The sequence below is a fragment of the Chanodichthys erythropterus genome, chromosome 21, assembly GCF_024489055.1.
Source record: "Chanodichthys erythropterus isolate Z2021 chromosome 21, ASM2448905v1, whole genome shotgun sequence".
Taxonomy (NCBI): domain Eukaryota; kingdom Metazoa; phylum Chordata; class Actinopteri; order Cypriniformes; family Xenocyprididae; genus Chanodichthys; species Chanodichthys erythropterus.
The window spans coordinates 1,446,547-1,473,327 of record NC_090241.1 but is presented as its reverse complement, the minus strand read 5'-3'; the positions used below and the strand labels follow the sequence as shown (position 1 = coordinate 1,473,327).

General features: G+C 36.6%; 2 protein-coding genes across 12 annotated transcripts in view; one reads left to right on the top strand and one right to left on the bottom strand.

The window, feature by feature from the left end:
• Nucleotides 1-1,619, top strand: part of spega (striated muscle enriched protein kinase a) — a 52,221-nt gene extending 50,602 nt beyond the window's left edge. For all 10 annotated transcript variants that reach the window (XM_067372858.1, XM_067372864.1, XM_067372863.1 and 7 more), the window contains one exon: nucleotides 1,376-1,619. In XM_067372858.1, the coding sequence (XP_067228959.1) occupies nucleotides 1,376-1,607 (232 nt within the window). In that variant the 3' untranslated portion in view covers nucleotides 1,608-1,619. The remainder of the gene's footprint in view (nucleotides 1-1,375) is intronic.
• Nucleotides 1,620-2,976: 1,357 nt separating this feature from the next.
• Nucleotides 2,977-26,772, bottom strand: obsl1a (obscurin like cytoskeletal adaptor 1a). Of its 2 annotated transcripts, XM_067372870.1 has the most exons (24): nucleotides 26,445-26,772; nucleotides 22,826-24,013; nucleotides 19,394-19,663; nucleotides 18,943-19,203; nucleotides 18,534-18,842; nucleotides 16,775-17,041; nucleotides 16,162-16,437; nucleotides 14,698-14,973; nucleotides 14,291-14,563; nucleotides 13,166-13,441; nucleotides 11,952-12,227; nucleotides 11,577-11,852; nucleotides 11,208-11,483; nucleotides 10,000-10,269; nucleotides 9,644-9,910; nucleotides 9,295-9,564; nucleotides 6,657-6,923; nucleotides 6,103-6,369; nucleotides 5,894-6,006; nucleotides 5,649-5,802; nucleotides 4,191-4,352; nucleotides 4,004-4,108; nucleotides 3,380-3,646; nucleotides 2,977-3,263 (listed from the first exon to the last, which is right to left on the bottom strand). In XM_067372870.1, exons 2-24 carry the CDS (start codon nucleotides 23,928-23,930, stop codon nucleotides 2,992-2,994), a joined length of 6,555 nt encoding a protein of 2,184 aa, XP_067228971.1. In that variant the 5' UTR covers nucleotides 23,931-24,013; nucleotides 26,445-26,772; the 3' UTR covers nucleotides 2,977-2,991. The 2 variants fall into 2 exon arrangements, with proteins under 2 accessions (XP_067228971.1, XP_067228972.1); XM_067372871.1 differs by lacking the exon at nucleotides 22,826-24,013.
• Nucleotides 26,773-26,781: the final 9 nt, after the last annotated feature.

Sequence of the window (26,781 nt, the reverse complement as noted above, 5' to 3'; positions counted from 1 at the left end):
ACCGTAACTTTCAGTAACTATACAGTAAGTATGTGCAAGTATAGGGGAACAATGTGTAAAGTCTTGGGAATAAAGGGGTAACAACCAGGAAAATAACAAATTATTTAAACTGTAAGTATTCTAGAACTAAGGGGTACTTACATTGTTATGATAGACAACAATCTTACGTTTGGGAGCAATTTAGCGAGAAAGTGCACTGATTAAGTTGTTTCAAGGCAAGTAGAATGAACTATTGCAATCTTTTTTATTACATGGGGAAATATGCTTTTGTTTCATGTAGTTACAGAGTAAGTATGACATTACGGGCCATAAATTGAAGTGGAGCTTGTTAAAATACTTACAGTTACTTACCCCTTTATTCCCAATACTTTACATATTGTTCCCCTATACTTACATGTACTTACTGTATAGGTACACTATAATTATTGAAAGTTACTCTGTAAATTCTTTGTAATTATGCAGTACTTTTCGGGCTGTAATCTAAAGCGTTACCCAGAAATTTCATTTTTGGGTGAACTAACCCTTTAAGTGCAAGGGTTTTCAAACTGCTCCTGGATCCTCCACAGCATTGCACTTTTTACATCAGGGATAGTCAAACCTGCTCCTGGAAAGTTGCCTTCCTGCAGAGTTTAGCTCCAGGCCTATTCAAATAAACCTTAAACAGTAGTCAAGGTCTTCAGGATTTCTGGAAACTTCCAGGCAGGTGTTGGGGCAGGTTGGGGCAGGTTGATGCTAAATTTAGTAGGACGTTGACCCTCCAGGAGCAGGATTGGACACCCCTGTTATATAAGGAGATACCAACTTCAGTGGCTCTACCATTGAAGAAAGTGCAACTTGGTTCACATGAATCACTTCCTTGTTATTGTTATCATAGTTTCTATTTAGATTTTCCTTGGTTTCAGTGGTCTATTACAGTAATTATGACATGGTGTGAACACAGAAAAAGCTCTGCATGCTTTTCGAATCGTGTTACTTTGGTACGCCTTTTCACAGTTCAGAATCGTTACATAATTACAACATGGCATGAACACACTTGGTGTTGTTTGTGCTCATGCACACTGTTACATTGGCCTTTGCCCGTTTGGATTACTCTTGTTCTGGATTTTACTCTTATTTTTGTTTAATAAAGTTCCCTCTGCATTCCCTCTTCATCTCATCATCTCCCTTCACTTCATCATTATCTTCAACTATCTGTGACAGGAAAACTATTTGCCTGCAAAATTGTCCATGACTTAAGTTACAAAACTTTTTAGTGGTAAACTCCAAATATAGCTCAGTTCAAAAAAAGTGTTTTGAATGCCATAGTTATGGAGAGTAAAGAGAGTAACTATGAAATATGCCATTTTTTTACTGGTTTTGTGGACTTTTTCCTCAGGTGCCGACCCACCATTAAGGACTGCCTCAATCATTCATGGCTTCATGACTCATATTTAAAGAAGCTACGTCGACAGACCTTGACTTTCACTACCACACGGCTCAAAGAATTCCTGGCAGAGCACCAGTGCAGATGTGCAGAGTCGGCTACTAAACATGAGGTCCTTCTCAGAGTCTACCAGAGTGGACCTTCATCCCCGGCCTCATCTACCAACCACACAGAAAAACAATGACTTTGACTTTAACAGAGCTGGTAAATGTCTGGAAATTCTACCAGGAGCTTTCTTGATGACAAATAATATGAGCTGAAGAACAAACTGTACTCTTATCTGAAGAAAAAAAAAAAAAGAAAAAAGACTACATGTTAAGAGTGATAACAGGAAAGCTGGTCGATAGCAAGTAACAGTTGTTTCAAGGTGATGGACATTACATAAAGAGCAATACTGGATTAAATTATCTTTGGATCTGTGATTGTACCAGAATGTTTGTTTTTTAATATAATTTTTGTTTAGTATTTATGTAGGTTGCAATTGGTGATGCATCCATTTGAACTTGAATTTAAGTATCATTTTAAGAATTGCAGGAGCTGTCAATGAAGAAGAATACAGTAATAGTTTTCTACAGTTTTCTTTTGGGAATTCTTTAAATGCACACAGTTGTCTGCAGTGTAAAATGCTGATTTGTCAGTGTTTAATATATATATATACATATATATATCGAGAGTGTCAGCAATATAATACACTTTTAAGCTTCATGCTCTGATGTTTCAAGTTGTTTCAAGGTTTATTTATGAAAACAGTTACGAATCTTGTAAATGTATGTTTACATTTGATTTTTTATTTCAAACTCTGTATATCACACTGTTTGGCATGTCTTTAGACTTTTTGCTGTTTTGCTTTTGTAAAATATTTGATATGGGTACTTTGATAACAGGTATAAGTATATATTTACAGTTTTTTCCCCTTTCTAATGAAGCATTCTTTCAACAGAATTAAAAATAAAACATGTTAATTGAAAACACAAAACAATCTTCTGACTTTTTTAATTATTATATTTATGGGATATCACATTTGCAGCACAGTTAGTACCCTGGCATGCTTTCATATAACATATTAGCTTTGATATCAGTGTGGTTTTCATTTAACACAATATTTCAAATGACATTTTTTGCATCTATAAAATAGAACCTTCTGTCTTTTGTTTTTCTGTAAAATATTAAAGATTATAAATACTATAAAAAGTGTTCCATCCCTATAACACACAACATTTTCCTCTTTATCAACATTCATGTGTTACATTCATAAATTATTGTTTGGTTCTACTAGAAAAAACTTGGCATAAAGAGGAAATCCTCAGGTTTTAATCCATGTGCATCTCTTCATACACTTTCACAGTCCACATTGATTTTACAATGACACTTGCTTCCTATCATTCTGTTCCAGACTCCACAATCATCAGGTTTAAATTATGACTTTTTTTCTCAAATATCAATCCTTTCAGGAGTAAATCTGTGCAGTGGCCAGTCTACATCTCTTTTGATATCACCATTACAGTCCATTTGTATACTACTTCCCTGTCTTTTATACTGTTCTCAAGTGTGAAACCTTTGATAACTAACTAAAGCACGGTCAGTTTGGCACTAGTCTTGGCTTTCCCCGTGGTGAACTTGACTGTCCCACTCATGTCAGAGCTGGTGTTTTTGAATGTCAGCTTGTGGACAGTCCCATGGTTCTCTATGCGAACATTGGGCCCTGACTGCAGGGTCTCTCCATTCAGTGTCCAGACGGGAGGCTTGATGAGGGTCACGGACACTTCACACTGGAAGCAAGCTGTTTCAGGAGCTCTCACTTCCACGTCCTCTATATCCTTCACCACTAGGATAGACTGGGCTATGAAGTCAAAAAGCAGAAAGTTTGAATGCCATGCATATCTCTTATAATTTATCCTATTAGCATACTACAATCATTGATATTAAAATGGTCATTTAGATCCAAACAATTCTCACCTTCAACCATCAGCTTGGCTGTGGATGTGTGCTCCCCAACCTCAATACTGTAGGTTCCTTCATCCTCTAGCGCCACCTGCTGGATGACAAGTTTATGGTAACAGCCTTCTTGTATTATCTCCATGTGTTCTGTGGATTCCAACTCTTCTTCCCCTTTGTACCAGGTGACGTCACAATTTGGGGATGATACGGTGCATTCTAGAATGACTCGATGTTTTTCCAGCGCTGTCCGATCCCTGAGGTGACGGACAATGCTAACAGGAAGCTCTGTAAAAATAGATATTTACAAAGGATCAGATAATAGGGTCTCATTTGTTAATATTAGTTAATGCATTAGTTAGTTATACATTTTTATCAACTTTATTAATGTCCATTAATAAAAAATAAAAAAAAGTTTGTTCACAATGCTTTTGAATGTTTTCAGATACAACTTAAAAATGTATTAGTAAATGTGGAAATTAACATTAACTAAGATTAATAAATGCTGTAGAAGTATTGTTCATTGTTAGTTCACCTCAACCAATGTAATTAACTAATGTGAATAAATGAAACCTTATTGTTAAGTGTTACCAAATAATCACTATGAATGCAGAATTATATTTAATTAAAGTACATTTTCAGTACCTTCAACCTCAAGATAAGCAACTGACTCCACTTGTTTGGAAACAAACTTGATTTCTCCTGAATCCTCAGCCTTGACGTTGCATATAAGCAGGAAGTGTTTTGTCCCTTTTTAAAAGGTAAAAGAAAAATGACTAAGTACAGAAAAATAGCAAAGGATCAGTTTTTACAACACTGAGTTTCGCCTCACCCTCTGTACGAGTCTTGATGGTGCTGGTGGGACGTATCCTGCTGCCATTTTTGTACCATTCCCCAGGCATATCTTCCATGGACAGCTCACACATAAAGACTGCATTCTGGTCCTCCTTAATCCAAAGATCCTCCAAACCAGTTATGACCTCCAATTCATGTTCTGAAAACATGAGAAAATTTTTGTGTATTTCACTTTTAGATTATTACAAGCTTGGAAGAATATGTAAGTGGTCATATTTAAGGCACGGATTATCTGACAAGCAATTGCATACATGTGACTGAGAAGTGACAATAATAAAGAACAACAAAATATATTTTACATATATTTTCATATTGAAATATTTTCATTATTAATTAACGAAAATTATGCTGATCATAACAACCTACTGTATTTTATTTTAATATCATAAAGAAGCAAAACCACAAATGCTGCTGACTAACATTTGTTATCAAATCTTAACAACGTCTTAATTTTACGATCATTTATTTCAGTGCTTCATTTTCATTTCAGTTATTTCAGTTAGTGATTCTACTACAAATTAAAAGAAAACAAAGTATAAGACCAAAGTCCCTTTAAGACAAGTCATTTCACTCGGCGGCCATCTTTGAAACGCCTCTCGGGCATCATGCAATCTCTTTGAATGGGGAACCATCAAATTCTCCAAAACTGTTCGCCAACCTTACGATTAAATTTCATATTTGAAATCACCAATGAAATCTAACAACAACCGGCTCATAAATTTAGTTTCTAAACGCTCGATTCATGACCAAAAAAAACTATTTTTCAGGCTGGATCAAGCTAATGCGCATGCGCAAACCTAAATGCGCGTCTCTTCGGAGGCGCGAGTCTGACTGTTTCTATAGAAACCGGTGATCCTAACGGCCGCTGAAGTGACGCGATGACTTTACTAGTCAGCGATTGGCTCTTATTTAGAAGGCGGGACTTATTCCGCCAAACTTTCTCCCATTCAAAACAATACGAGTGACACGTCTGGTGTTATTCTATAGTCTTTGATAAGACACAACCTGTTGACATGCATTTCTAATTATACATAAAAAAAAAATTGAGCTCACAGTGTTAACATATACTTTGCTTAAATTCAATGCAAATAATAAATGCCTACATTTATTTTCAGTTCTACATTTGTACTGCAATTTCAGCACTGTGATTATGCATTAATGCAAATATTATTCACAAAGACCAGTGATAATATGCTTTGATTTCATGCCAAGTTTAACTCCAGCTAACCTTTCATGATAATAAAGCATTAGCAAAATTAGTGAGCCTCTTCTTTACTGTCCATCTTGAATTTCAAGCATAAGCTGGAGCAAGCAAAAAAAAAATGTCTAGTCTACACTAAAATCCTCCCTTACACAGAATTTCAATGCAACTGTGCACGTTTTTGAAAGGCATCAAGCTGGGAAAGTGATGAAGACTAAAGTAACATAGGCTTACCATAGACCTCAAGTTTACAGGAAGTGCTGAGGTCACCTATTTCACAAGTGTAAAGGCCCGAGTCACTGATGCTGCACTCCAGGATCTGTAAACAGCGCTTACGTCCCATTGAATAAATCCTCAAAGTCTTATTGGATTTCAGCTCCAACCCGTTCTGCCAATCAATCCAAAGAAAGCTCAGTGAGAAGAAAAGTGAAAACATATTTTTAGTAATATACAGTGATTTTTAGCGAATTTAGCAGTACCTTCTGCCATCTGACATCCACATTTGGTCTAGACAGCTCACACTCCAAAATGACTGAAGATTCCTCCTCAACTCTGACATCGGACAGCTTCTTAATGATCATTACTGGTGTTTCTAAGAATTTGATGCACGATGCTTGTTATTTTTGGCAATTATGTGACAAAATATGCCATTAGTTTTAATTGAATCCTGAGCATAAATGTTTCCCACCTTTGACTACCAGTCTGGCAGTAGTTCTCAGACCTTCTGCAGAGAAGACAATGCTTCCCGTGTCCTCTAATGTGAGGTTGGAGAGAGTGAGGCCGTGCACTCGTCCGTTGGAACTAACACGCCAGTTGTTACTGGGTTTGACACGCAGACCATCTTTTTGCCACACACCCTCCACATCAGCATGAGAAAGCTCCACCTCGAAGGACGCCGTCTCTCTCTCAAAGGTCTCAATGTCCATCAGCCCCTTGCGTATGACAATCTTCCTCGCTGTAAATAGTAACAGAGCTTATTTAGAATGCAATAATGCTACTTATAAAACAGAAAATATTGCTTAATGTACAGAACATTTCAGAACTGTTAGGACCAGAATTAGCTGATGCTTCTATTGAAATGCTTGCCAACTTCTTAAGTGCATTATAAATTGTATACTATTTCAGCAGAATTACTTTTAGTAAGGTTAAAGTTACAAATATCTGAAACTCCAAGGAATTCATCCTGGTGTCAGCTTCACAATCAAGAGACATGCTCAGAGTTTAATGCTCTCGGCCACTTACGCTCCACGTTGAGCTTGACCTGCGCACGATCATGGAGGGTCTCACAGCGATAGGTCCCTCTATCAGACAGACCGAGGTTACTGATGGTCAAGATACGTTTACAGCCATCCTGGGTGAGTTTATGTCTGGGTCCGGGCTGGATCACCACCCCCTGTCTCATCCACTGCACCTCTCCAGACTCCAGACTCACTTCCGTCTCTAATGTAGCCTCTCCAAACTCCTCCGCCATCACGGCCTCCATTCTCTTCGTAAACAACACCTGTGCCTCTGTGTGTAAAGGGTTACAGAGTTACAAAGTCATGCATTTACAAAAATATTAGTAAAACAAATTGAAATTAAGCTTACAAACAGTTTTGACAATGTATTTTGAGAAACAAATCACACAAACACTGATACTTTCCTAATAATTATATAAACTTCATCCAAAAATGATTCTATCATTATTTATTTATCAGAACAAACAATAAAATAGTTTATATAATTTATTTTAAATATATGTTGTTTCTAAATGCTGTACAGGCTCGATTAGCAAACAACAAATTCATAAAACATCAATGATTAAATTCAAATCCCTATTGAATGCTAAAGAATAGCAGTGTTTTAAGAGCTGGACAGAGAGGAAGCAGACTTTGGGCCAGATTTACTTACAGCTTGCACCAGCACAAACCCTCTTATGGCATTAAAAAACTACTGTCAGGATTATTTAAGAAAAATGAGCACTGAAAAGGCGTATGCAAGGGTTATTTTTGTGGCTCAACTTATTGCATTTGCATTTGTAGGAGTTTCCCTTTCAGATGCAAAATTTATGGGAGGAGAGGATATAAATGAATCATGCAAAGTGATTTAATGAGGTAATTTACTGGTATTTGCGCCACTCTTGATAGATTGCGTTGGTCATTATGGGAATGATCTGGCTACGATCTGATCTTTAATGTGTGCATTGTAAGTAAATCACCTGCTGAACTTTCCACTGCATTCAGCACTTTTATGGGATTGCACTCTCTCTGCCCTGTTTAATAAATCCGGCCCCTAATGTGTAGCGGGAGACTGTTCCATAAACGTTTATGGAACGTTTTGTTCCAAAAGCTCAATCTACCTTAGATCTGTGTTTAGAGTGGGGGATGACTGAAAGTGAATCTTTTTCACAGAATTCAACTTGAGATGTTTGAGTATTTATGTACAAAAATGTACAGAACATAAAAAAAATAAAAATATTCCTCTTTAAATTAAAAAAAGAACATATTTCTCTTTGCATTCGCACTGTCATTTGCTCTATAAGTGGACTTTTCACTAAAAAAAGTCACTATTCACTGAAAAAGTATTTTCCACTGTTGCTGTCAAATCTGGATCATGGTGTCTTTTCATCAAGAAACTATTATATGGCACATATTATTGTTCTTGTTTGTTGAAATAATACCTTTTTAATGCCTGTTTTCTGTTTTTTAAAGGCACAATATGTAAGATTTTTGGATTAAAATATCCAAAAACCACTAGAACAGTGTTATAGACTTGTGTACTTACATTATCGCAAATGTTTCCAAGAATGTTTAAATCCAGAGAAATAAGCAATTTTCACCAGGACACGGACCGTGTCCATGCATCGCCTATCAATGACATCATTCTTTACCTGTGTTACCCTCGTTTTCATTTTGTAGAAACCATGGAAACACCAAAGACGCTTTAAAGGTGCCATCGAACATTTTTTTACAAGATGTATACAAGTCTAAGGTGTCTCCTGAATGTGTCTGTGAAGTTTCAGCTGAAAATACCCCATAATTTTTTTTTTTTTTATTCATTTTTTTTTACTGCCCATTTTGGGGAATAATTAGAAATGCGCCGATTTAGGCTGTGGCCCCTTTAAATGCTCACGCTCCCCGCCCACGGAGCTCGCGCTTGCCTTAAACAATGCATGAACAAAGTTTACACAGCTAATATAACCCTCAAAATGGATCTTTACAAAGTGTTCATCATGCATACTGCATGTATGCGTCGGATTATGCGAGTATTGTATTTATTTGGATGATTACATTTGATTCTGAATGAATTTGAGGCTGTGCTCCGTGGCTAACGGCTAATGCTACACTGTTGGAGAGATTTATAAAGAATGAAGTTGTGTTTATGAATTATACAGTGCAAGTGTTTAAAAATGAAAATAGCGACGGCTCTTGTCTCCGTGAATACAGTAATAAACGATGGTAACTTTAACCACATTTAACAGTACATTAGCAACATGCTAACGAGACATTTAGAAAGACAATTCACAAATATCACTAAAAATATCATGTTATCATGGATCATGTCAGTTATTATTGCTCCATCTGCCATTCACTATTGTTCTTGCTTGCTTACCTAGTCTGATGATTCAGCTGTGCACAGATCCAGACGTTAATACTGGCTGCCCTTGTGTAATGCCTTGAACATGAGCTGGCATATGCAAATATTGGGGGCGTACATATTAATGATCCCGACTGTTATGTAACTGTTGTAGTTTTACTTCCTTATTTAAAGCATTGAGCATTCTATCCTTTTGTATTCCATGACTTGTTTAGAATCTTATGAGGGTGATTAGATGATGACAGAACATTCTTTTTAGACGAACGAACCATCAAAAATAATTATTTAGCTTTTATTTACTTACCCTGGACCTTGAGGCTGGCTTTAGAAATGATTCCCTCAGCCTCTGCAGTGATCCGGGAGGAATCCAGCAGCTGGACCTTCTGAATAATCAGAGTATGGCAAAGGCTGTTCTGTTCAATATGGAAGCGATCACTGGGTTTGATGGGCTCTCCATCCATGAGCCAGACCAACTGAACATCATCAGGGGAGACCACGCACTTAAAGGTAGCATCCTCACCCTCCATGACTGTGGTATTGTGAAGCTCTGTGAGGAACTCCACCACACGAGGCACTGCAAAGCAGATGGAGGTTAGTGACTAAGTCAGTGTGTCGTTTAATATCTTCTAACAAGTAGCTTGTTTCTCACTTACATTCCACCCTTACTCTGGCACTGGTGCAGTCATCTTTGGACTCACAAGCATACTCTCCGGCATCTTCTTTGGTGATACGATGGATTGTGAGAGTCCTCTCTGTCCCATTGGCACGGATAGAGAAGCGACGGCTGGGAATGATCTCCACTCCATCCTTCATCCACTGGACATCTGCTTTGGCTTTGCATAGCTCACAGCATAGTGTGATCATACCATCTTTATGGGCCACCGTATCAACCAGTGGCTTCACAAATTTAATACGCATATCTGTAACACACACATATGTTGTATGAGTTGCAATTCTACTATGACTTTCTGTTCATGTCACAAGCAAAAGCATGATTCCAGCTACCAACCTTTGACCAGGAGACTGAAGTGCATTTCATCTGTGCTTGCATCACATGTGTACTCTCCACTGTCAAGCTTCTTTAATGGATCAATGGTGAAAGTGCGGGTCAGGCCCAGGCTGGAAATATGGAAACGTTCTCCACTGACTTGAGTCCAGTCTTTAAGCCACCGCACTTGGGCGTTGGGTCTGGAAACCATGGCAGTAAAAGTGACAGCCTCAGCTTCATAACCAGAGACCAAGTTCACCTCTTCTTTGTTAAGAAACTCAACGGGAGGCTCTGGAGAAAAATACAACACTTAGGAGAGTAAATTATCAGGAGATTTGAATTCTGAAGTGAACGAATCCTTTAAGACACATAAGGTCTTACAACATTTTGCATGTAATTGACACAAAGAGTTTCCACGATAAAGAAAGATCTAGTAAAACACATGCTAAGAAATGTATTCATGTTGGTTTTTGAATTACTTCAATTAATGATGTTTTAATAAAATTTCATGTAGTGTAACCATCAAGATGACCAATCAGATGTGGCTACGTCATCACATGGGGTTTAGTTCACTGTTTGTTTTTACGTTTAGCTTCAGTATGCTTGCAGGCTTCGGTGCGGATGGTTGTATATAAACCCATCAGCGCTGGGCAAGAGCATAAACCCCCCGCTAATGTAAACTAGTGGTTTAATAAGTTAAGTAAAGTCCCTGAAACGGATTCGTTTTGTTATGTGCTTCTCTTCACGCCTCCTCGGACGCTGTTAAGCGAAAGACTACAGCACAACAGTATATATCCAGAGCTGATTACATGTAATCCAGATTACGTAACTAGATTCTAAAAATTAAGTACTTGTAATTAGATTATATTACATTTTAAAATACACAATCAGACTACAGTTACTTTTTCATTGATTACATAATTACATGTTATTCTCATAATGGCAGTAAATTATTCATAATGCACTGATTCTCCCTATTATTATTATTTATTTTTTATTTTTTCTTACTAAAAAGAGTGCTTATATTCAGAAGGTCTTCCAGGTTTGTGGAATCGCACAAACTGATCAGCCACATGTAAATATCACTGAAAACTGAGACTTACACAGCACTAGATCTCTGGATTTACTGAAATCATTTCACTTTTAAGAAGTGTTTTCTCAACATTTCAACATTGCATATCGTATCAACTCCTGACGAACACATCTATTGTACTTAATAAATACAGTACCTTGAACTTTAACAACAGTTATCATTTTGTCATCAACAGCATCACACATGTATTTCCCAGAGTCAGAAAGGAGGATGTTGGATAAGGTCAGCTTCCGGAGTGTTCCATGGCATTCAATACACGTGCGCTCATCAGGGACCAGCGGTTTATCATTGAATAGCCACGTAACTGCTGCGTTGGCTCGAGAAACCTCACAAGCTAAGATGAGCTCATCTCCTGTCACCATCTCCTGATAATCGGGATCACCAGAATTGCCAATGATCTTCACTGACGGCTCTGGAGGAGAGAGAATTCATCAAAAGTCATGCTTTTTTGTCTACTTCAGGGCTCATGAACTCAACTTCAACACAACTGAAAGATGCTTTATACCTTGTACTGTGACATGAAATGAAACTGTATCATCTTTAGCATCAAGGATATATTCTCCAGAGTCCTGCAGCTCCGCACAGAGAATGACTAGGGATCTGAAGGCTCCTTCCTCCTCAAAACAGAAGCGCTCATTCTCCTCAATAGGGCTGCCGTTTTTATACCAATTGACGACAGCATTGGCTGAAGAGAGCTCACACTCCAATACAAAGTCATCATATAACACAACCTTGTGCTCATTTTTGATCTGTTCTCTATTCAGGATTTTTACCAGTGCCTCTGCGAGAGAGAAAGTTGAAAAAGAAAAAAAAATAGTAATAAGTAATAGCTTTTAAACAGACATGTAACTAAGATGGATGTTGTGGTTTAACATCATACCAGTAATTTTTACTTTAAAATCCATTGTGTCATCAATGGCATTGCAGGTGTATATCCCAGAATCCCTCAGAGATGGAGAATGGATAGTTAGCTTGCGTACGAGGCCATCCTCAGTAATTGTGATGTTGCTGCTCTCGTCCACCTTCACTCCATCTTTCATCCAGCACACCTCTGCATTATCACGAGAAACCTCCAGCTCCAGCACTACTGGGTCACCAGCAAAACTCTCCGTAATGCTGCCTGTCTCCTTGGAGCAAGAAAGTTTAACAGGGGGCTCTGTGGGAAAAAAGTCTCATCAACAAAACTTCACAAAAGCAATACTTTCAGTATCTTTATAATACAAGTTGCATAGTCCTTTTCTGTGTGAGACCAATTGGTTTAAAAGATCTTACCAATGTTACTGATATATTTAAAAAAAAACACACAAACTTGAAAAAATTTAATCAAAAAATCATAAATAAATAAATAAACACAAATCCATGGGTCAAAGAAATTTAGATGTCTGCATCTATAGAAATTTACAGTGATTTTACATAGAAAGCACATTAAATTCAAGTAAAACGTCTACTTTTAAGGTTTCATGTAAGTTTTGGGAGAATAAAATGTCAAAATGTGGGTGAAATAATGTTCCATTGTCATTCTGTGTAACACTTATATTTATGTAAAAATTGAAACAACATACTTATTCTGACCTGTACGTATTAAAATATATAAAAGAATGAGTGAGCATACTACATTTTATTGCATTTTAAATTAGTAAAAACAAATGGTTAAAACCTATGATAGTGACAAAATTCAAAAATGTAAAATTACAAGTAATTAGCATTTGGGGTAAAAGTAATTTGTTTTTAATATGACATAAATAGATTTTAAAAAAAAATAAATAAAAAAATAATATATATATATATATATATGTTGTAAATATCCCTGACAAGATTTTTACACTGAATGACATTTTAGTGGCTGTCTTTTGTAAATCATGGTAAAAATGTATGATATTTAATTTTTGCTCAGAAAAAAACAAGCAAATTAAACAATGTGATATACTGAAAAAATAATAATAATAAAAAAAAAAATTCAAAGCTGTTTTACATTGTTTTGATGCTTGAAAAACCTTTTTCGTCTTTGACCCACATACATGCATAAATGAATAAATAGGCCTAGAATAGAATATTATGAACATGTGAAATGTTAGATAAAACACACAAAATTACCTTCTATTTTCACCCAAAATGTGACCGAGTCATCTGCAGTCTCGCACACGTATTCTGCACAATCATTTATTGTAGCACAGGGAATCACCAGCCTGTGGTAAATCCCATCATCCTCTAGTTTCAAGTTATCATTCTCATCCACCTCCATGCCATCACAAAACCAGCAGACTTCTGCGTCTGCTTTTGAGGTTTCACAGCTCAGGACCAGCCTTTCAGAGCTCAGTATACACACCTCGACCTCTGACTCACGGGGAGACACGATGCGGACCGGAGCCTCTGGATTTAAGAGAGGTAACGGTGTGTAATGGTTGACAAAACATGAATACATACATGCTGCTGGTTTTTGCTGTTTTTCCCCCTACAATGAGGAATAGGTTATTCCAGCAATATATAAATGAACTTGACATTAACACCCGCCAACCTGCCAAATGTGGGTGTGTTTCAGCAGTGGCGTGTAACGCAATCACTCCTACTAGCCACTTTGGCGGGTTGAAATTTATACATTTTTCAATTTAGGCATGGGATGGCGCATATTGCACATAATTTGACTCATTCCCACAGATTTTGTGTTCACACCCAAATTGCGACACATAAAGCCACCTCTCAGCAGTAAATTGAGTAATTTTCACTGCTTATTGCGCTTAAACAGTCAAATACACAATGGCGGTATTGACAAGTATTCACGTAAACACAGTGTTTTAAGTGAATGTAAACAGTTGAGAAAGAAAATGCACGTGTAACAGTATAATTGATCTGTGTGTCCGGTCTTAAAGTTACAGCAGCCTAATAAACCTGCTGCCAAATTATAAGATGATATACAAAATATCTATATGACAGTTTTTCCCCATAGTATTAATGTCAAAATTGGCCAAGGAGCGGCTAGTAATTTTGGAAAACCACTAGCCACAGTGGCTGGTGAGCAAAAAGTTAATGTCAAGCTCTGTAAATGAATATAACAAATGTTTGTTTTGGATAATCACTATATGAATACTATAGTACTATAATCATTACTATGTAATAAACAGCCATTCTACTTAAAATAATAATTCAATTCAAAGTCTTTTCTAAAAATGAGGCATAAAACAGAGAGGAAAGATCACTTGAAACCTATGCTTTGATTCTTACCCGCAATAATGAGCTGAAAGAAAATGGAGTCACCTCCTGCGTCACATACATACTCTCCAGAATCCCGTTTGGAAGCGCAGAGAATGGTTAACCTCCTGTACGGGCCTTCAGCACTGATTCGGACATTCTCACTTTCCTGGAGTTTTAGGCCATCTTTAAACCAGTGAGCCTCTCCATTGGACCGAGAGAGCTCACAGTTCAGGACTATCTCCTCAGAGACATAACGCTCCATGTGGATGTCATCTTTTGGGTCCACAATTGTAACCGGAGGTTCTAGATGAAAGTCATTAGATCAGTTTATTTATTTTCATTTAGTGATTCACCTTAGATTGTAAAATGATGACATATTAATAACATGCCTTATATGCAATATGATTTTAATGCAAAACTAAATCTTTCAACTTTACCTTTAATGTTGACAGAAAACGACATGGATTGATCGCCTGCTTGGCAAGTATACGTCCCAGCGTCTTCCAGCCCCGCTGAACGGATTATGAGTCTTTTCATGGAGCTTTCAGACTGGATGGTGATGTTTTCTGACTGAAGAATCGCAACTCCATCTTTAAACCAGCAGGCAAATGCATCTGGTCGGGAAAGTTCGCATGTCAGGACCACAGGGTCCAGTTCCATAGCGCTTTTCTGCCTCTCATCCTGCGTAATCTCTTTAAATGACACAGGAGGGGCTGGTGGAAAAAGAAGAGCATTTTAATGATTTAAATTAACTATAAAATATAATACACATAACATCTGATGCATAATATTCAGTGTTATGCTGCGTTCATGGCATGTTGTAAATTACAGTAATTTCAAGATGACAACACGCCAAAATTAATCTGCAGCAGTCAGATGGCACAGCAGTCATGTGGTCAGAGCTCTACGAGTTTACAGGTTGTAATTACAAGTTTTATGAGCACATGAATGCTTTTTGAAAGTCATAATCTTGTAATTACGGTAATTATGACACGGCATGAACACATTAACATCAGAAGTGTCAAATTTAAACAACACATGGGCATGTACACCTATTAATAATGAGGTAACACTTTATTTTACAGTTCTGTTCCGCATGTATCCACTATGTACTTATTATAACAATTACAGTAACTGGGTTATAATTAGGTACTAACCCTGAACCTACCCCTAAACCTAACCTTAACCCATGCAGTTACCTTATATTACCAGTACTTTCTTGGGTAAGTACATGGTGTAACCAATAATGACTTAATGATAATTCTCAAGTTAGGATGGATGACCAGCTATTTGATTCCAGAAAGGGCTATAAATGGTCTGAACTGACAGTTGTCAGGAGAATATTTCAGTAAGGTTTGGTTGATGGTGTTACATTTTTAATTAATAAAGGTCTGAGGCTATAAGATGTTGGAAGGAGAAAAGAAAAATACTGAATAATGAAAAAGTCAAATTAATCTGGAAGGGTTTTCAGTAACAAGTGCTGTTAATTTTGCAGAAAGTCACACAAAATTTTAAATGGGATGTTTGTGTGTAATATATTCTATTATTCAAATGATGATGAAATTATGTGGAAAAACACCATAACCAGACATATATCCAGATGCACAGTGTAATCAAGTGCACTTTATGCATTTAGAAACTGATTTTGAGGTTTTATTCTATTAGTCTGATTTGCACAATTCTATCTGTGAATCCAGCACTAAACAATGCAAACAGCATGTGTAATAAACAGCAAAATGATAATTCTGTCTAGGTGAATTCTTTCTTGTTATGTTTAATCTTACAACTATCCAGCAGACAATTTACGATGTCCTAAATTACTGCTGTTCTAGAAATGTGACCACTGCCAGTGTCTCAAAAGAAAATCAATATTGCATGTTTGCATATAGTTTTGTTTTTACCTTCAACATTCACATTAAATGTGAGTATGTCATTGTTTGATTGACAGGTGTACACTCCAGAATGAGAGTACTCTGCTGATTGAATGACGATCCTCCTCATGTTGCCATCCGATTGGATATTCAGACCCTCCTCTACATGAAGCTCCTGTCCGTCTTTGAACCATTGAACGGTGGCTGTGGGGTCGGAAACTTCACAGTACAACACGATGGGATTTCCCACCTCGGTGCTCTTCTTGGTGTCCATCTCTGACAATGGTAAAAATTTCACCTCAGGTACTGCAAAAACAAAACAAAAATAACTGCTTTATTCAAAAATATGGGATTTAATCAAAAATATCTTAATTTGTGTTCTGAAGATGAAAGAAGGTTTTAAGGTTTTGGAACTACATTAGGGTGATGATTAATGACAGAAATTTCATTTTTTCATTATTGGCTAGAAATATGAATGCATCTGAGCATTATACAAACTTAAAGTCGGCTTGAAATGAAAATAGAGTTTAGAGGGTTTTTTTCTCAATTTATATTGCTGTTATTGTGAAGGATTCATCCTTGATTGATTGATTGATTCATGGTGACTGAAATCTAAAAAAATCATAATCACCCATGAACTGACCTTTAATTTGTAGGGCCGCTGAATCTCGTACGCCGGTGGCAATAAAGGTGATTTCAGCTCCATCATACACATTTGGCACTTGGTGAATTCGCAGGATGTGTTGGTTCTTTGACTGAGTCATGGAGAAGCGTTCACTATCCTGCAGCTGCTGGCTATTCAGGAACCATGTGCCGATCAAGTTAGCAGAGAGCTCAATGGAGAACACAGCGTCCTCCCCTGCAGTCACTACAGCGTTCTTCAGCGGGGTTTTGATCTTTGGACCTGGGACTGCAGACAATGAAATATAAGATGTTATCTCACGTTATCTTAACACTTTAATCCATGTTAACATATCTACTATAACCTAATAATAATAATATAACAATAATTATAGTAGTTTCAGAAATATGTCTTTGTTTTTGAGACGATCACAGCTTCCAAGAAACATCTGAAGACACATATCTTCTGCAAGCTCTTAATAAATCCAACAGACACTTATTTAGTCATTCTGTACTATACATATTGTAGGCTCTTATGACCAATTGCTTGTGATGTTCTTCACTTAAAAAATAAAGATAAAAGAGTCTGCTCAGTAAATACATGTAAATGAAGTGTTTAAAATAATATCCTTTACAGTGAATGTGTCAGGAGTAACATCACTACTTTCATAATATTAAAAGAAGTCTCTAGTGTTGCTCTGTTTAGTTGATGCATGTCTATGGAGTCAAAACCATGCCACATACTTTTGCAAAAGAATAAAATACTACAAAAGAAAATAAAGTTTTGCAAAAGAAAAATAAAGTATTGCAAAAATTAAAAAATATTGAGCAAAAAAAAATTTGTTTTGCAAACAAAAATAATCGCAAAAGAAAAATAAAGTATTGAGAGAAAAAACAAAAATAAAGATTGCAAACATACATTATTTTTCTTTTGCAAAACGTAATTATTTTGCAAATCTATGCAGCATTATTTTGACTCTATACATGTCAGCTGATTATGCTCTAATTCCATTTACTAACAGCAGAGACTTTGATTCTGTGCCAAACACAGTAGTAATTTACTTTCTTTTTTTGTTATTTTTTAAAGAATTCACTGTGTTATTTATTTATTTATGCAAGTTTTAGGGCAGTGGAATAATCAGCATTTTTTTTTTTTTTTTTTTTTTTATTGCTGCATTTCTTGTTTTATTCCTGCATCAGTTTGATGTTTCCATAAGGGTATTTTTGGTAAGTAGTACAAAAGTCCCTTTAAGACAAGTCATTTTACTTGGCGGCCATCTTTGAAATGCCTCTCGGGTATGCAAGCGCAGCTTTTCCAAGCTTTCGATTAAATTTCATATTTGAAATCAATTCTGTCTCATAAATTTTGTCTCTAAACGCTCGAATCATAGCAAAAAAATATATATTTTTCAGGCTGGATCAAGCTAATGTGCATGGACAGTCATAAGTGTGCGTCACATGTGTCTCATTTCGGAGGCGTGTCTGTGACTGTTTCTATTGGAACCGGAGCTTCTAATGGCCACTGCGGTGATGCGATGACTTTACCAGTCAGCAATTGGTTATTATCTAGAAGGCGGGACTTTTTCAGCATTGCACATTCTCCCATTCAAAACAATACGACTGATGCATCTTGTGTTATTCTATAGTCTTTGTTAGTACCTGCCACACTTATATCCATCACTACCTTCTTCTAATAGGTTTCTTATTAGTCGTATGTTTGTAATGCAAATAATTCTTGACAGCTTGGTATTACAGAATGTTTCTGAAATTTACATTCTTACCCAAATGTACTACTTTGGGGAACTCCACATGTCCACTTCTGCCATATTTATTAACACAGCAGATACGGAAACGGTAATCACCCTCACATGGCACACTGTCACCCAGGACTTCAGCAGAAGTGCCCGTCTCTGTTGTCAGGCATCGCTGCCATTCCTGAGAGCCCACTTCCTGTCGTTCTAACACATACACTGACTTAGTGGTGGAGTTTTGCAAGTTAGGTGATGGTGACCAGGAAAGGACGGCACCATTTACACTGTCAGTTTTCATTTGGACGCTCACAGGGCAGATGGGCGGACAGTGTCGAGCAGCTGAATAAAAAGAAAGATATCATATTCTAAATAATAAGCCCACACTATATTCAAAAAGATTTTTTTATGCAATAACAAAAGTTGTGTAAAGTTTTCTGACTTTTGACCCTGAGTTTGGAGCTTGTTGTTGATCTGCCTGCCATAAAGGTGATTGTGCCAGAGTCTTGATATGATGTGTTGACAAACACCAGGATGTGGGTTTTGCCAAAAGACTTGACAATGGTTTGATGTGTTTCTTGCAACTGCAGACCGTCTTTAAACCAGCAGATATCCATCTCATCTTGTTCCACCTCCACAAAGAATGCTGCATTCTCTCCTTCCATCACCTCTAACCTCCGCGGAAGTTTCTTTACAATCGTACCTACCAGAAAAATAAGTAAACGAAATAGCCAGCTCTTTCTATTTCAACTGCAATGCAAATGTATTATTATCATTTATTATTATTATTTTTAAATTAAATTAATTATTTATTTTGAATGCTTTTGGTTATTTTGAAAATTGCTGGTGTTAAACTGAATGCCCTAATAAGGCTTAATTTTTACGTACTGTACCTTTAACTGCCAATTCTGCAATAGTCTTTCCACCGTCAGGCATCTCACACAGATAAACTCCATCATCATCTGCCCCAACATTTTGTATGGTTAGTCTTCTCCGTGTGCCCTTCTGTTCCATGTTATACTTGTTTCCTGGCTGCAGCCTCTGATCCTCCAGGTACCATGCTGCGGAAATGGACTCTTCCGGAACCTCACATTCCAGAACAGCAACATCCCTCTCCTTGACCTCTGCATCTTGTAGAGCTCGCTTAAAACGGACTGGAGGCCCTAAAAATGTGAGAGATTTACTATAAAACATGCTTTCATTTCACTTTCAAATTCCACAATACCTTAATTGGGATGAGGCTGGCCAAGAACAGTGGTTAAAAAAAAAGTTGTGGTCATACAGACACATAATCCTGCAGGATTAATTGCACCCTGTGAAATGTAAGCTATGCCCCATTGTGTTGTTGATAAGACTGCAGTGATGCTGTCACTCAGGAACGCTCTGAGCCATGAGGCTTTTCTCACCTTTCATCACGCATTGACCGCTGGACAGTGTTATCGAATACATTGCTCAGAGCATGACTTTATAACTAAATATAGTTACCCACAAACGTCAGACACTGTTATAGCATGCTGATAGAGAGTAAGAATTTCACATTACAACCAATGTTTTATTAATGAGAAGAATATAAACACAGAAAAAAAAATAATAATTAGAACTAGGAATATCAGTTTTAAAGGATTAGTTCACTTTTAAATAAACTTCTCCTGATAATTTACTCTCCTCCATGTCATCCAAGATGTCCATGTCTTTCTTTCTTCAGTCGAAAAGAAATTAAAGTTTTTGATGAAAACATTCCAGGATTTTTTTTCCTTATAGTAGACTTCAATGGGCACCAAACAGATGAAGGTCAAAATTAGTTTCATTGCAGCTTCAGATTATTCAACACGATCCCAGATGAGAAATAAGGGTCTTATCTAGTGAAACCATCACTCATTTTCTAAAAAAAATTTAAAATTATATAAGTTTTTACCTTAAATGCTCATCTAGAACTAGCTCTCTTCTTCTTCTCCTCTATTTGAATTCCAGCAGTGTAGACACTGCTAAGTGTATTACTGCCCTCCACAGGCCAATGTTTGAAGTAATTTTTATATGCAATATGGTAGTGCAAGTATATAACAATTAGTTCAAACATTGACCTGTGGAGGGCAGTAATACACTTAGCAGTGTCTACACTGCTGGAATTCAAATAGAGGAGAAGAAGAAGAGAGCTAGTTCAAGATGAGCATTTAAGGTTAAAACTTTAAAAATTTTATATAATTTTCCATTTTTTTTAGAAAATGAGTGATGGTTTCACTAGATAAGACCCTTATTTCTCATCTGGGATCGTGTTGAACAATTTCAAGCTGCAGTGAAACTAATTTTGACCTTCAACTGTTCCCATTCAAGTCTACTATAAGGGAAAAAATCCTGGAATGTTTTCATCAAAAACTTTAATTTCTTTTTGACTGAATAAAGAAAGACATGAACATCTTGGATGACATGGGGGTGAGTAAATTATCAGGAAAATTTAATTTAAAAGTGGACTAATTCTTTAATAATATGCCACATTTTTTAGAATATTTGCAGTGATAAATGCTATTTACATTTTCTTCTTTCATGTTTTATTTTTTTTTTACAGTATTTTCTTTGCACTAAGTAGTTATTTGCAAAGTGTAAAGAGTTGTTAGATGTTATTTATACTTAGTGCAACTTAGATACTATTTGCAAATCAGTGTCTTGTATCATTAATCAGTATGCAAAAATAACAACATATTTAGTGTACATGATTTTATTTATTAAAATAATAAATTAATTCTCTGTGGAGGGCTTTAGGGATAGAGAAAAGTAATCAGGGTTGCCAGGTCTGCGCAACAAAATGAGTCCAATGCAGAAAATGGCCAATCAATGTGAGGACACCACATCTAATTCAATTACAGGCCAATTAAATACCAATTAAACACTTTATTCTCATTATTAAATACCCGTTAGACACTTTTTATTAATTTTTTATATTAAAAAAGGCTCTCCACGGGCGTATGCGATAGGAAAAGGGAGAAAAATTAGTTTGGAAAAATGTGGTGTCAAACTGGGTTGGTGGCGTTTTGTAATTTTGGTGGTTGAGGGTCTACAGCAACATATTAAAGGGTATGAAAATTATGCCATTAATAACTCTCCCTCATGTCGTTCCACACCTGACAGAATGCTGTCAGATTTCCTTTCATAGACTGTCTTTGTAACCACCACTTTGACGCTTCAAAAACTTCATAAAAAGATTGGAAAACTAATCGGTGAAGCCGATTTAATTGGTGAAGCCGCACGTTTGCTCTTGTGCTTTATTCAGGTTCGGTTGAGCTTCTGCTTATGTTTGCTGATCAATGTTTAAGCCTAAATTAAATCTGTTCATCAAAACAAGCGAAAATCTGGACTAAACTGCTCGATTCATATGGATTAGTTTTCCAATCTTTTTATGAAGTTTTTGAAGCATCGAAGTGGCTGTTACAAAGGGAAGGAAATCTGACAGCATTCTGTCATCAAAAATATCTTAATTTGTATTCCGAAGTAGAACAAAAGTCTTATGGGTGTGGAACGACATGAGGGTGAGTAATTAATGACAGAAGTTTCATTTTGGGGTGAACTAAAGGCCTTTGCACTCTGAGTCTGAAATTTTCGTATGCGTTTTTTTTGTATTCGTCATCCTAAAAATTTGTCACGCACAGAGACCTCGATGCATATTAATGAATCCGTTGTGAAAACATTTGCAAAATAATACAAAATTAAGTCTTTAATCAGTGAGCATGATTTAGTTGTCCTCTCTCTTCTTAAAAAGATATTGGGTCCATCCAATCCTGAGATTGCATAGAGAGAAAGGAGTTCCACCTCATCAAGGAGCTGAGTGATTATCCCAAGCGTTTTAAAGTTTACTTCAGGATGTCAGTGGCTCAGTTTGATGCTTTGTTAGCAATACTGGCACAATCTGTCTTTATATTCCGTCTTTTTCCGCACTTTGTTTGTCATACAGTGCTACTTTGTGCTTGTACGGTGGCTCTGCAAAATGCATGCAGGAGATCGAACCTGATCCACATTTTTTATGACGGACGAAAGTTTCGGAGGCAGTGTGTAAACGTGATTGACATAACATGAGGTTGTATTTATTTTTGAACGTGCAAAAATTTCGGATGCAAATTTCGGACTAGGTGTGCAAAGGCCTTAACCCTTTAACTCACAATGAGACTTAATGGTGATAGTAGCAAAACAAACAACTCTTTTCAAACAAATTTTTGATTATGGCATGATTTGATACACTCAAAAAAATGCCAAATCTTCGTAGAACTTAAAGATGTTTTAGCTTGTTAGTTAAGTAATGAATAAAACATAATTAGCGTAGTTAAAAACTGAGTTACCTTTAACTGACAGTTGCACTGCGCTCAGAGTGTTTCCCAGTGCGTTTGAAGCAGCACAGATGTAGAGTCCCATATCCTGCTGCTTACAGTACAGTACTTTAAGGGTGTAATATCCCTCTCTATCCTCAAAAATTAGATGTCTTCGACTCGGCACAATAATCTCTCCATTTTTCTTCCATACAATCTCTGGCTTAGGCTTTCCTGTGACATAGCAACGGAATTTGGCATGCTTGCCTTCTGTGACAGTGAACTTCTTAGCTTTCGACATATTCAGGTGAGGCTCTTTTGATTGTTTGGCCCTCGAATGCTGCGGAGAGTAATGACCATTGGTGTAGCCGTTTGCCATGCTTCCCTCTCTTTGTTCTGGAATGGGCTCTACCAGGAGCACTGCCCCGGTCGTCGCTTCTCCATACTTGTTGACCGCTTTGCACATGTAGACTCCTCCATCTGGTGCTCTTGTTCTGAAAATCTTCAGCTGGAACCAGCCACCATCTTGCTGGCCCACATGGTAGTGGGCACTCTCATAGATCTCATTCAACTGCTTACCATCTTTCTCCCAAACCACCTGAGGCAAAGGCTCACCTGAGAGCTTGCAGGAGAAGGCAGCATCTTCTCCTCGGTCTACTCTTAGAGAAAGAGGTTTGATAAGAAATCGAGGCTTGTTGTCTTGAAATGGGTCTGCTTTCTGTACCACCTTGTCCTCTTGTTGAATCATCATTTTGACTTCTTGTTCTGGTGGAATCACTTTTACTTCATTTTGTGGTGGTGGTGGCGGGAGTGGCTGTGTTTGCTGGAGCTCTTGAGGCTCTTCTTCCACTTTAAGGGTAGCAGCTGCGTATGTTTCCCCAATATTGTTCTTGGCTTTGCAAATATACTGTCCAGCATCTTCCATTGTCACCCCAGAGATGTAAAGGGTGTACACCTTGCCATCTTGGGTAATCCGGTAACGACCCTCAGGAAGAATAGCCTCATTTTTCCTCTCCCAAACCACATCTGGTTGGGGATCTCCACCAATCTGACATTTAAGCACAGCATCTGTTCCACATTTCACCAGAACCGGGCGAGGGTATCCAAGAACACGTGGAGCACCTCCAAAAATATCCATATCTTTTACTGCCTGGTAATCTCTTATTCTGTGTTATTTTCGGAATTATGAATGGCACAAATTTCTGTGGCACATACCCAGCTCTGGAAAAACAAAACAAAGTTCATCACATTTGTAACATTCTTGTCAGTGAGTTATGAGTTTAATCTGGGAATTTACAGCTCAGTAAATCACACATTTTAATGATATTTAATGATTTTATTTAAATGATAAAAACAAATACATAAACACATGTCAGCAACTTTCACATTGAGAGAATTCAGTTTTTTAATGCTCTAGATTGTGTTGTGGCTTTTAGTGTTTTAGTCTTTTATAACCATGCTAAGCACCGCAATTCATATGGATACAGTTGGAATCAGTTCTATCAGTGTTAACCCTCAAAAATGACAGATTTTTTAAAAATGTTTTTATTTCAATGAAATTAATGTACTGTATCTTAGTTCGATAATGTTTTTTATTTAATATTTTGTATTTTATAGTGGATTTTATGGTACTAAATTATATTTACGCTGTTGTTTTTATCCTTTTATTGACTTTTTGAGCATAGACCTGAAAATGAAATTTCCAACTTAAACTGTCATAAATGTTGAATGCATTAAAGCACAGACTTAATTTTGGTCTCTTTTCAAAGATGACACTTTGCAAATTATTGCTGAAGTGAAAAAAAAATGTTACATAATTTTATGTTTATTTGCTGTTAAAAATGCACAAAAATACTATTTTAAATTATTACATGAAATACATATTTTAAAACATGTTTTACTATAAAACTGCAATAAAATTAAAGCCATAAATCTAAACAAGTTGTGTTCCAAATGTGAGCTTGTTATCTCAAAAATTGAGCTTTCAGTAAGATTCTGTTTGGCCGCAGTACCAAATACTTCCACTAGATGAAATTCGTCTCACATTCATTTCCAATGCGCTCATTTTTGACTGCGAGGAGCACAAGTGTGACTATTTTTTTTTTTTGTGTGTGTGTGTGTGTTCGCATAGCAAGTGCCAAAACCTTTACCAAGTTTCGTACCAAGTTTTTCAAGTAAAACATTCTAAAAAAAAAATTAAATAAACGTAAAATTTGGCCGAAGAGAATAATTCTGCATTAATAATTTTTCCAGTTTACACAGAAATGATAATGGTATTGCTTTAAGAAAAACTTGAGTTTTCAGGCCCCCAAAACTGCTCACGTCTCAGACACATGCTAATGCTGTGATTAGTAATCAATTGTCAATTATTTATAATTTATCATAGATTTCATTCAGTACTGATTACCTAATCAGAAACTATCTCAGTCCTAAACTTGCTATTTTCAGTACTGCGTTTATTGCGTCCAAATTACCGCACTTGTACTACAATTACATTTTTTGTAAGGGTACAATACTATGTATGTTGTGAATTTATATGGGATAGTGAAACAGGCCAAAGGAAGTCCTCTTACAGCAGTCAAGATAACTCCGGTCCCCATTCCTTACTTAAGACAAGACAGCTGGTGCTGTATATCAGGAGGAAGCTTTTAAAAATAGTCTTTCCAAATAAAGACCCTGGAGAGTTGGCCATGTGCGACACAAGACAAAGCGTGTTCAGATGAAGTACTTTGACAAACACTCATAGCATCAGAATTCAGCACGTTTCTATATCAGGGATCATACATCAAAATGACATCACTGTATGAATACAAACATCCTAATCCATCTAAACTTACATACAAATTACTTTTCACACTATGGCTGCTTTTCAGTGGCTTGAGAATGTTTTCTACTATTTAAAAGGGCATTCACACTGATGTGATTTTTAATTGTTGGTCAGTTTGCACATGCACAGATGTTTTCGTTTGTTCCATCACACCTCACTCGTTTTAATGACTTGCACCATAATATCCTGTGCCAAGAAAAGTCTAGTTCAATTTTAGAAGAAATCTTGTGATCTGTGTTCTGTTCAAAACCAATTCAGATTGTGGGCTTGAGAATTTGTCAATTAATTCAATGATGACTGCCAAAAATAACTGATTCTGCCCCTTAAAATATTATTCGGGTCATGCAAATAATAATTGGGTCACGCTTGGTCAGTTTTCCAGGAGCATCCGGTCAAGTAATATGAACCATGCCCTAATAAAAGGGATGATTAGTACACACTTGTGCCAAAATAATGTTCAAGTAATTAATATACATGACCAAAGACTTCATTCACAATATGATCTGTAAAGTACAGCATACAGGCTGTAAGTAAATATGTGCAGATATACATAAACATTAACATTAAATTAATTAAACATTAATAAATATGTTTAATCGTTAGTTAACATACATTCAGATTATGATGATCATGAAAGTTTAATAAATGTTAAGATTTTAATATGGACCAACTAATCTGTTAAAACAGTAATTTTATGAAGGATGAAAATGAACAGTCCTATACTTAAAATATTTAGTAACATATACATTTTTGAAACATAAATTATTTAATTTACCTAGTCAAAACTCTATTGTAAAAAAGTAAACATCTCAAATGTGAACTCACGTGTTAAATTAGCATCTAGGACCAGCCGAAACACTAATCTTCAGGACCTCTTCTTCAGACTAAGAGGATATTGACCCTGATGTCAGCTTTTCTTCTTTTAAGAAATGACCTTTGACCTCTGTGTTTGTTATGATTTTGAAGGAAGAACAAAATCACATCATTAACAGTTGCAGGAGGTCATGGAAAATATTCCACAGGGCAGGATATTGACGTTAATCCACTGATTCTTTCTTCTGGTGTGGTTTGTTGCTCGAGCCTCCTGATGTGTCTGTGTCTGCATATACACATGTGCTTCTCATATGGGCCTTCAGTATGACTAAGCTCATCTCTTTTTCAC

What these genes read in the sequence shown, in the direction of transcription:
- obsl1a (XM_067372870.1), bottom strand. Translation starts at nt 23,930, where the DNA reads ATGGATATTTTTGGAGGTGCTCCACGTGTTCTTGGATACCCTCGCCCG. An exon ending in GTTTTCTGTCAACATTAAAG is followed by an intron (nt 14,564 to 14,697) that starts GTAAAGTTGAAA and finishes ACTTTCATCTAG; the next exon opens with AACCTCCGGTTACAATTGTG. An exon ending in CTTCAGTCTCCTGGTCAAAG is followed by an intron (nt 9,911 to 9,999) that starts GTTGGTAGCTGG and finishes TGTGTGTTACAG; the next exon opens with ATATGCGTATTAAATTTGTG.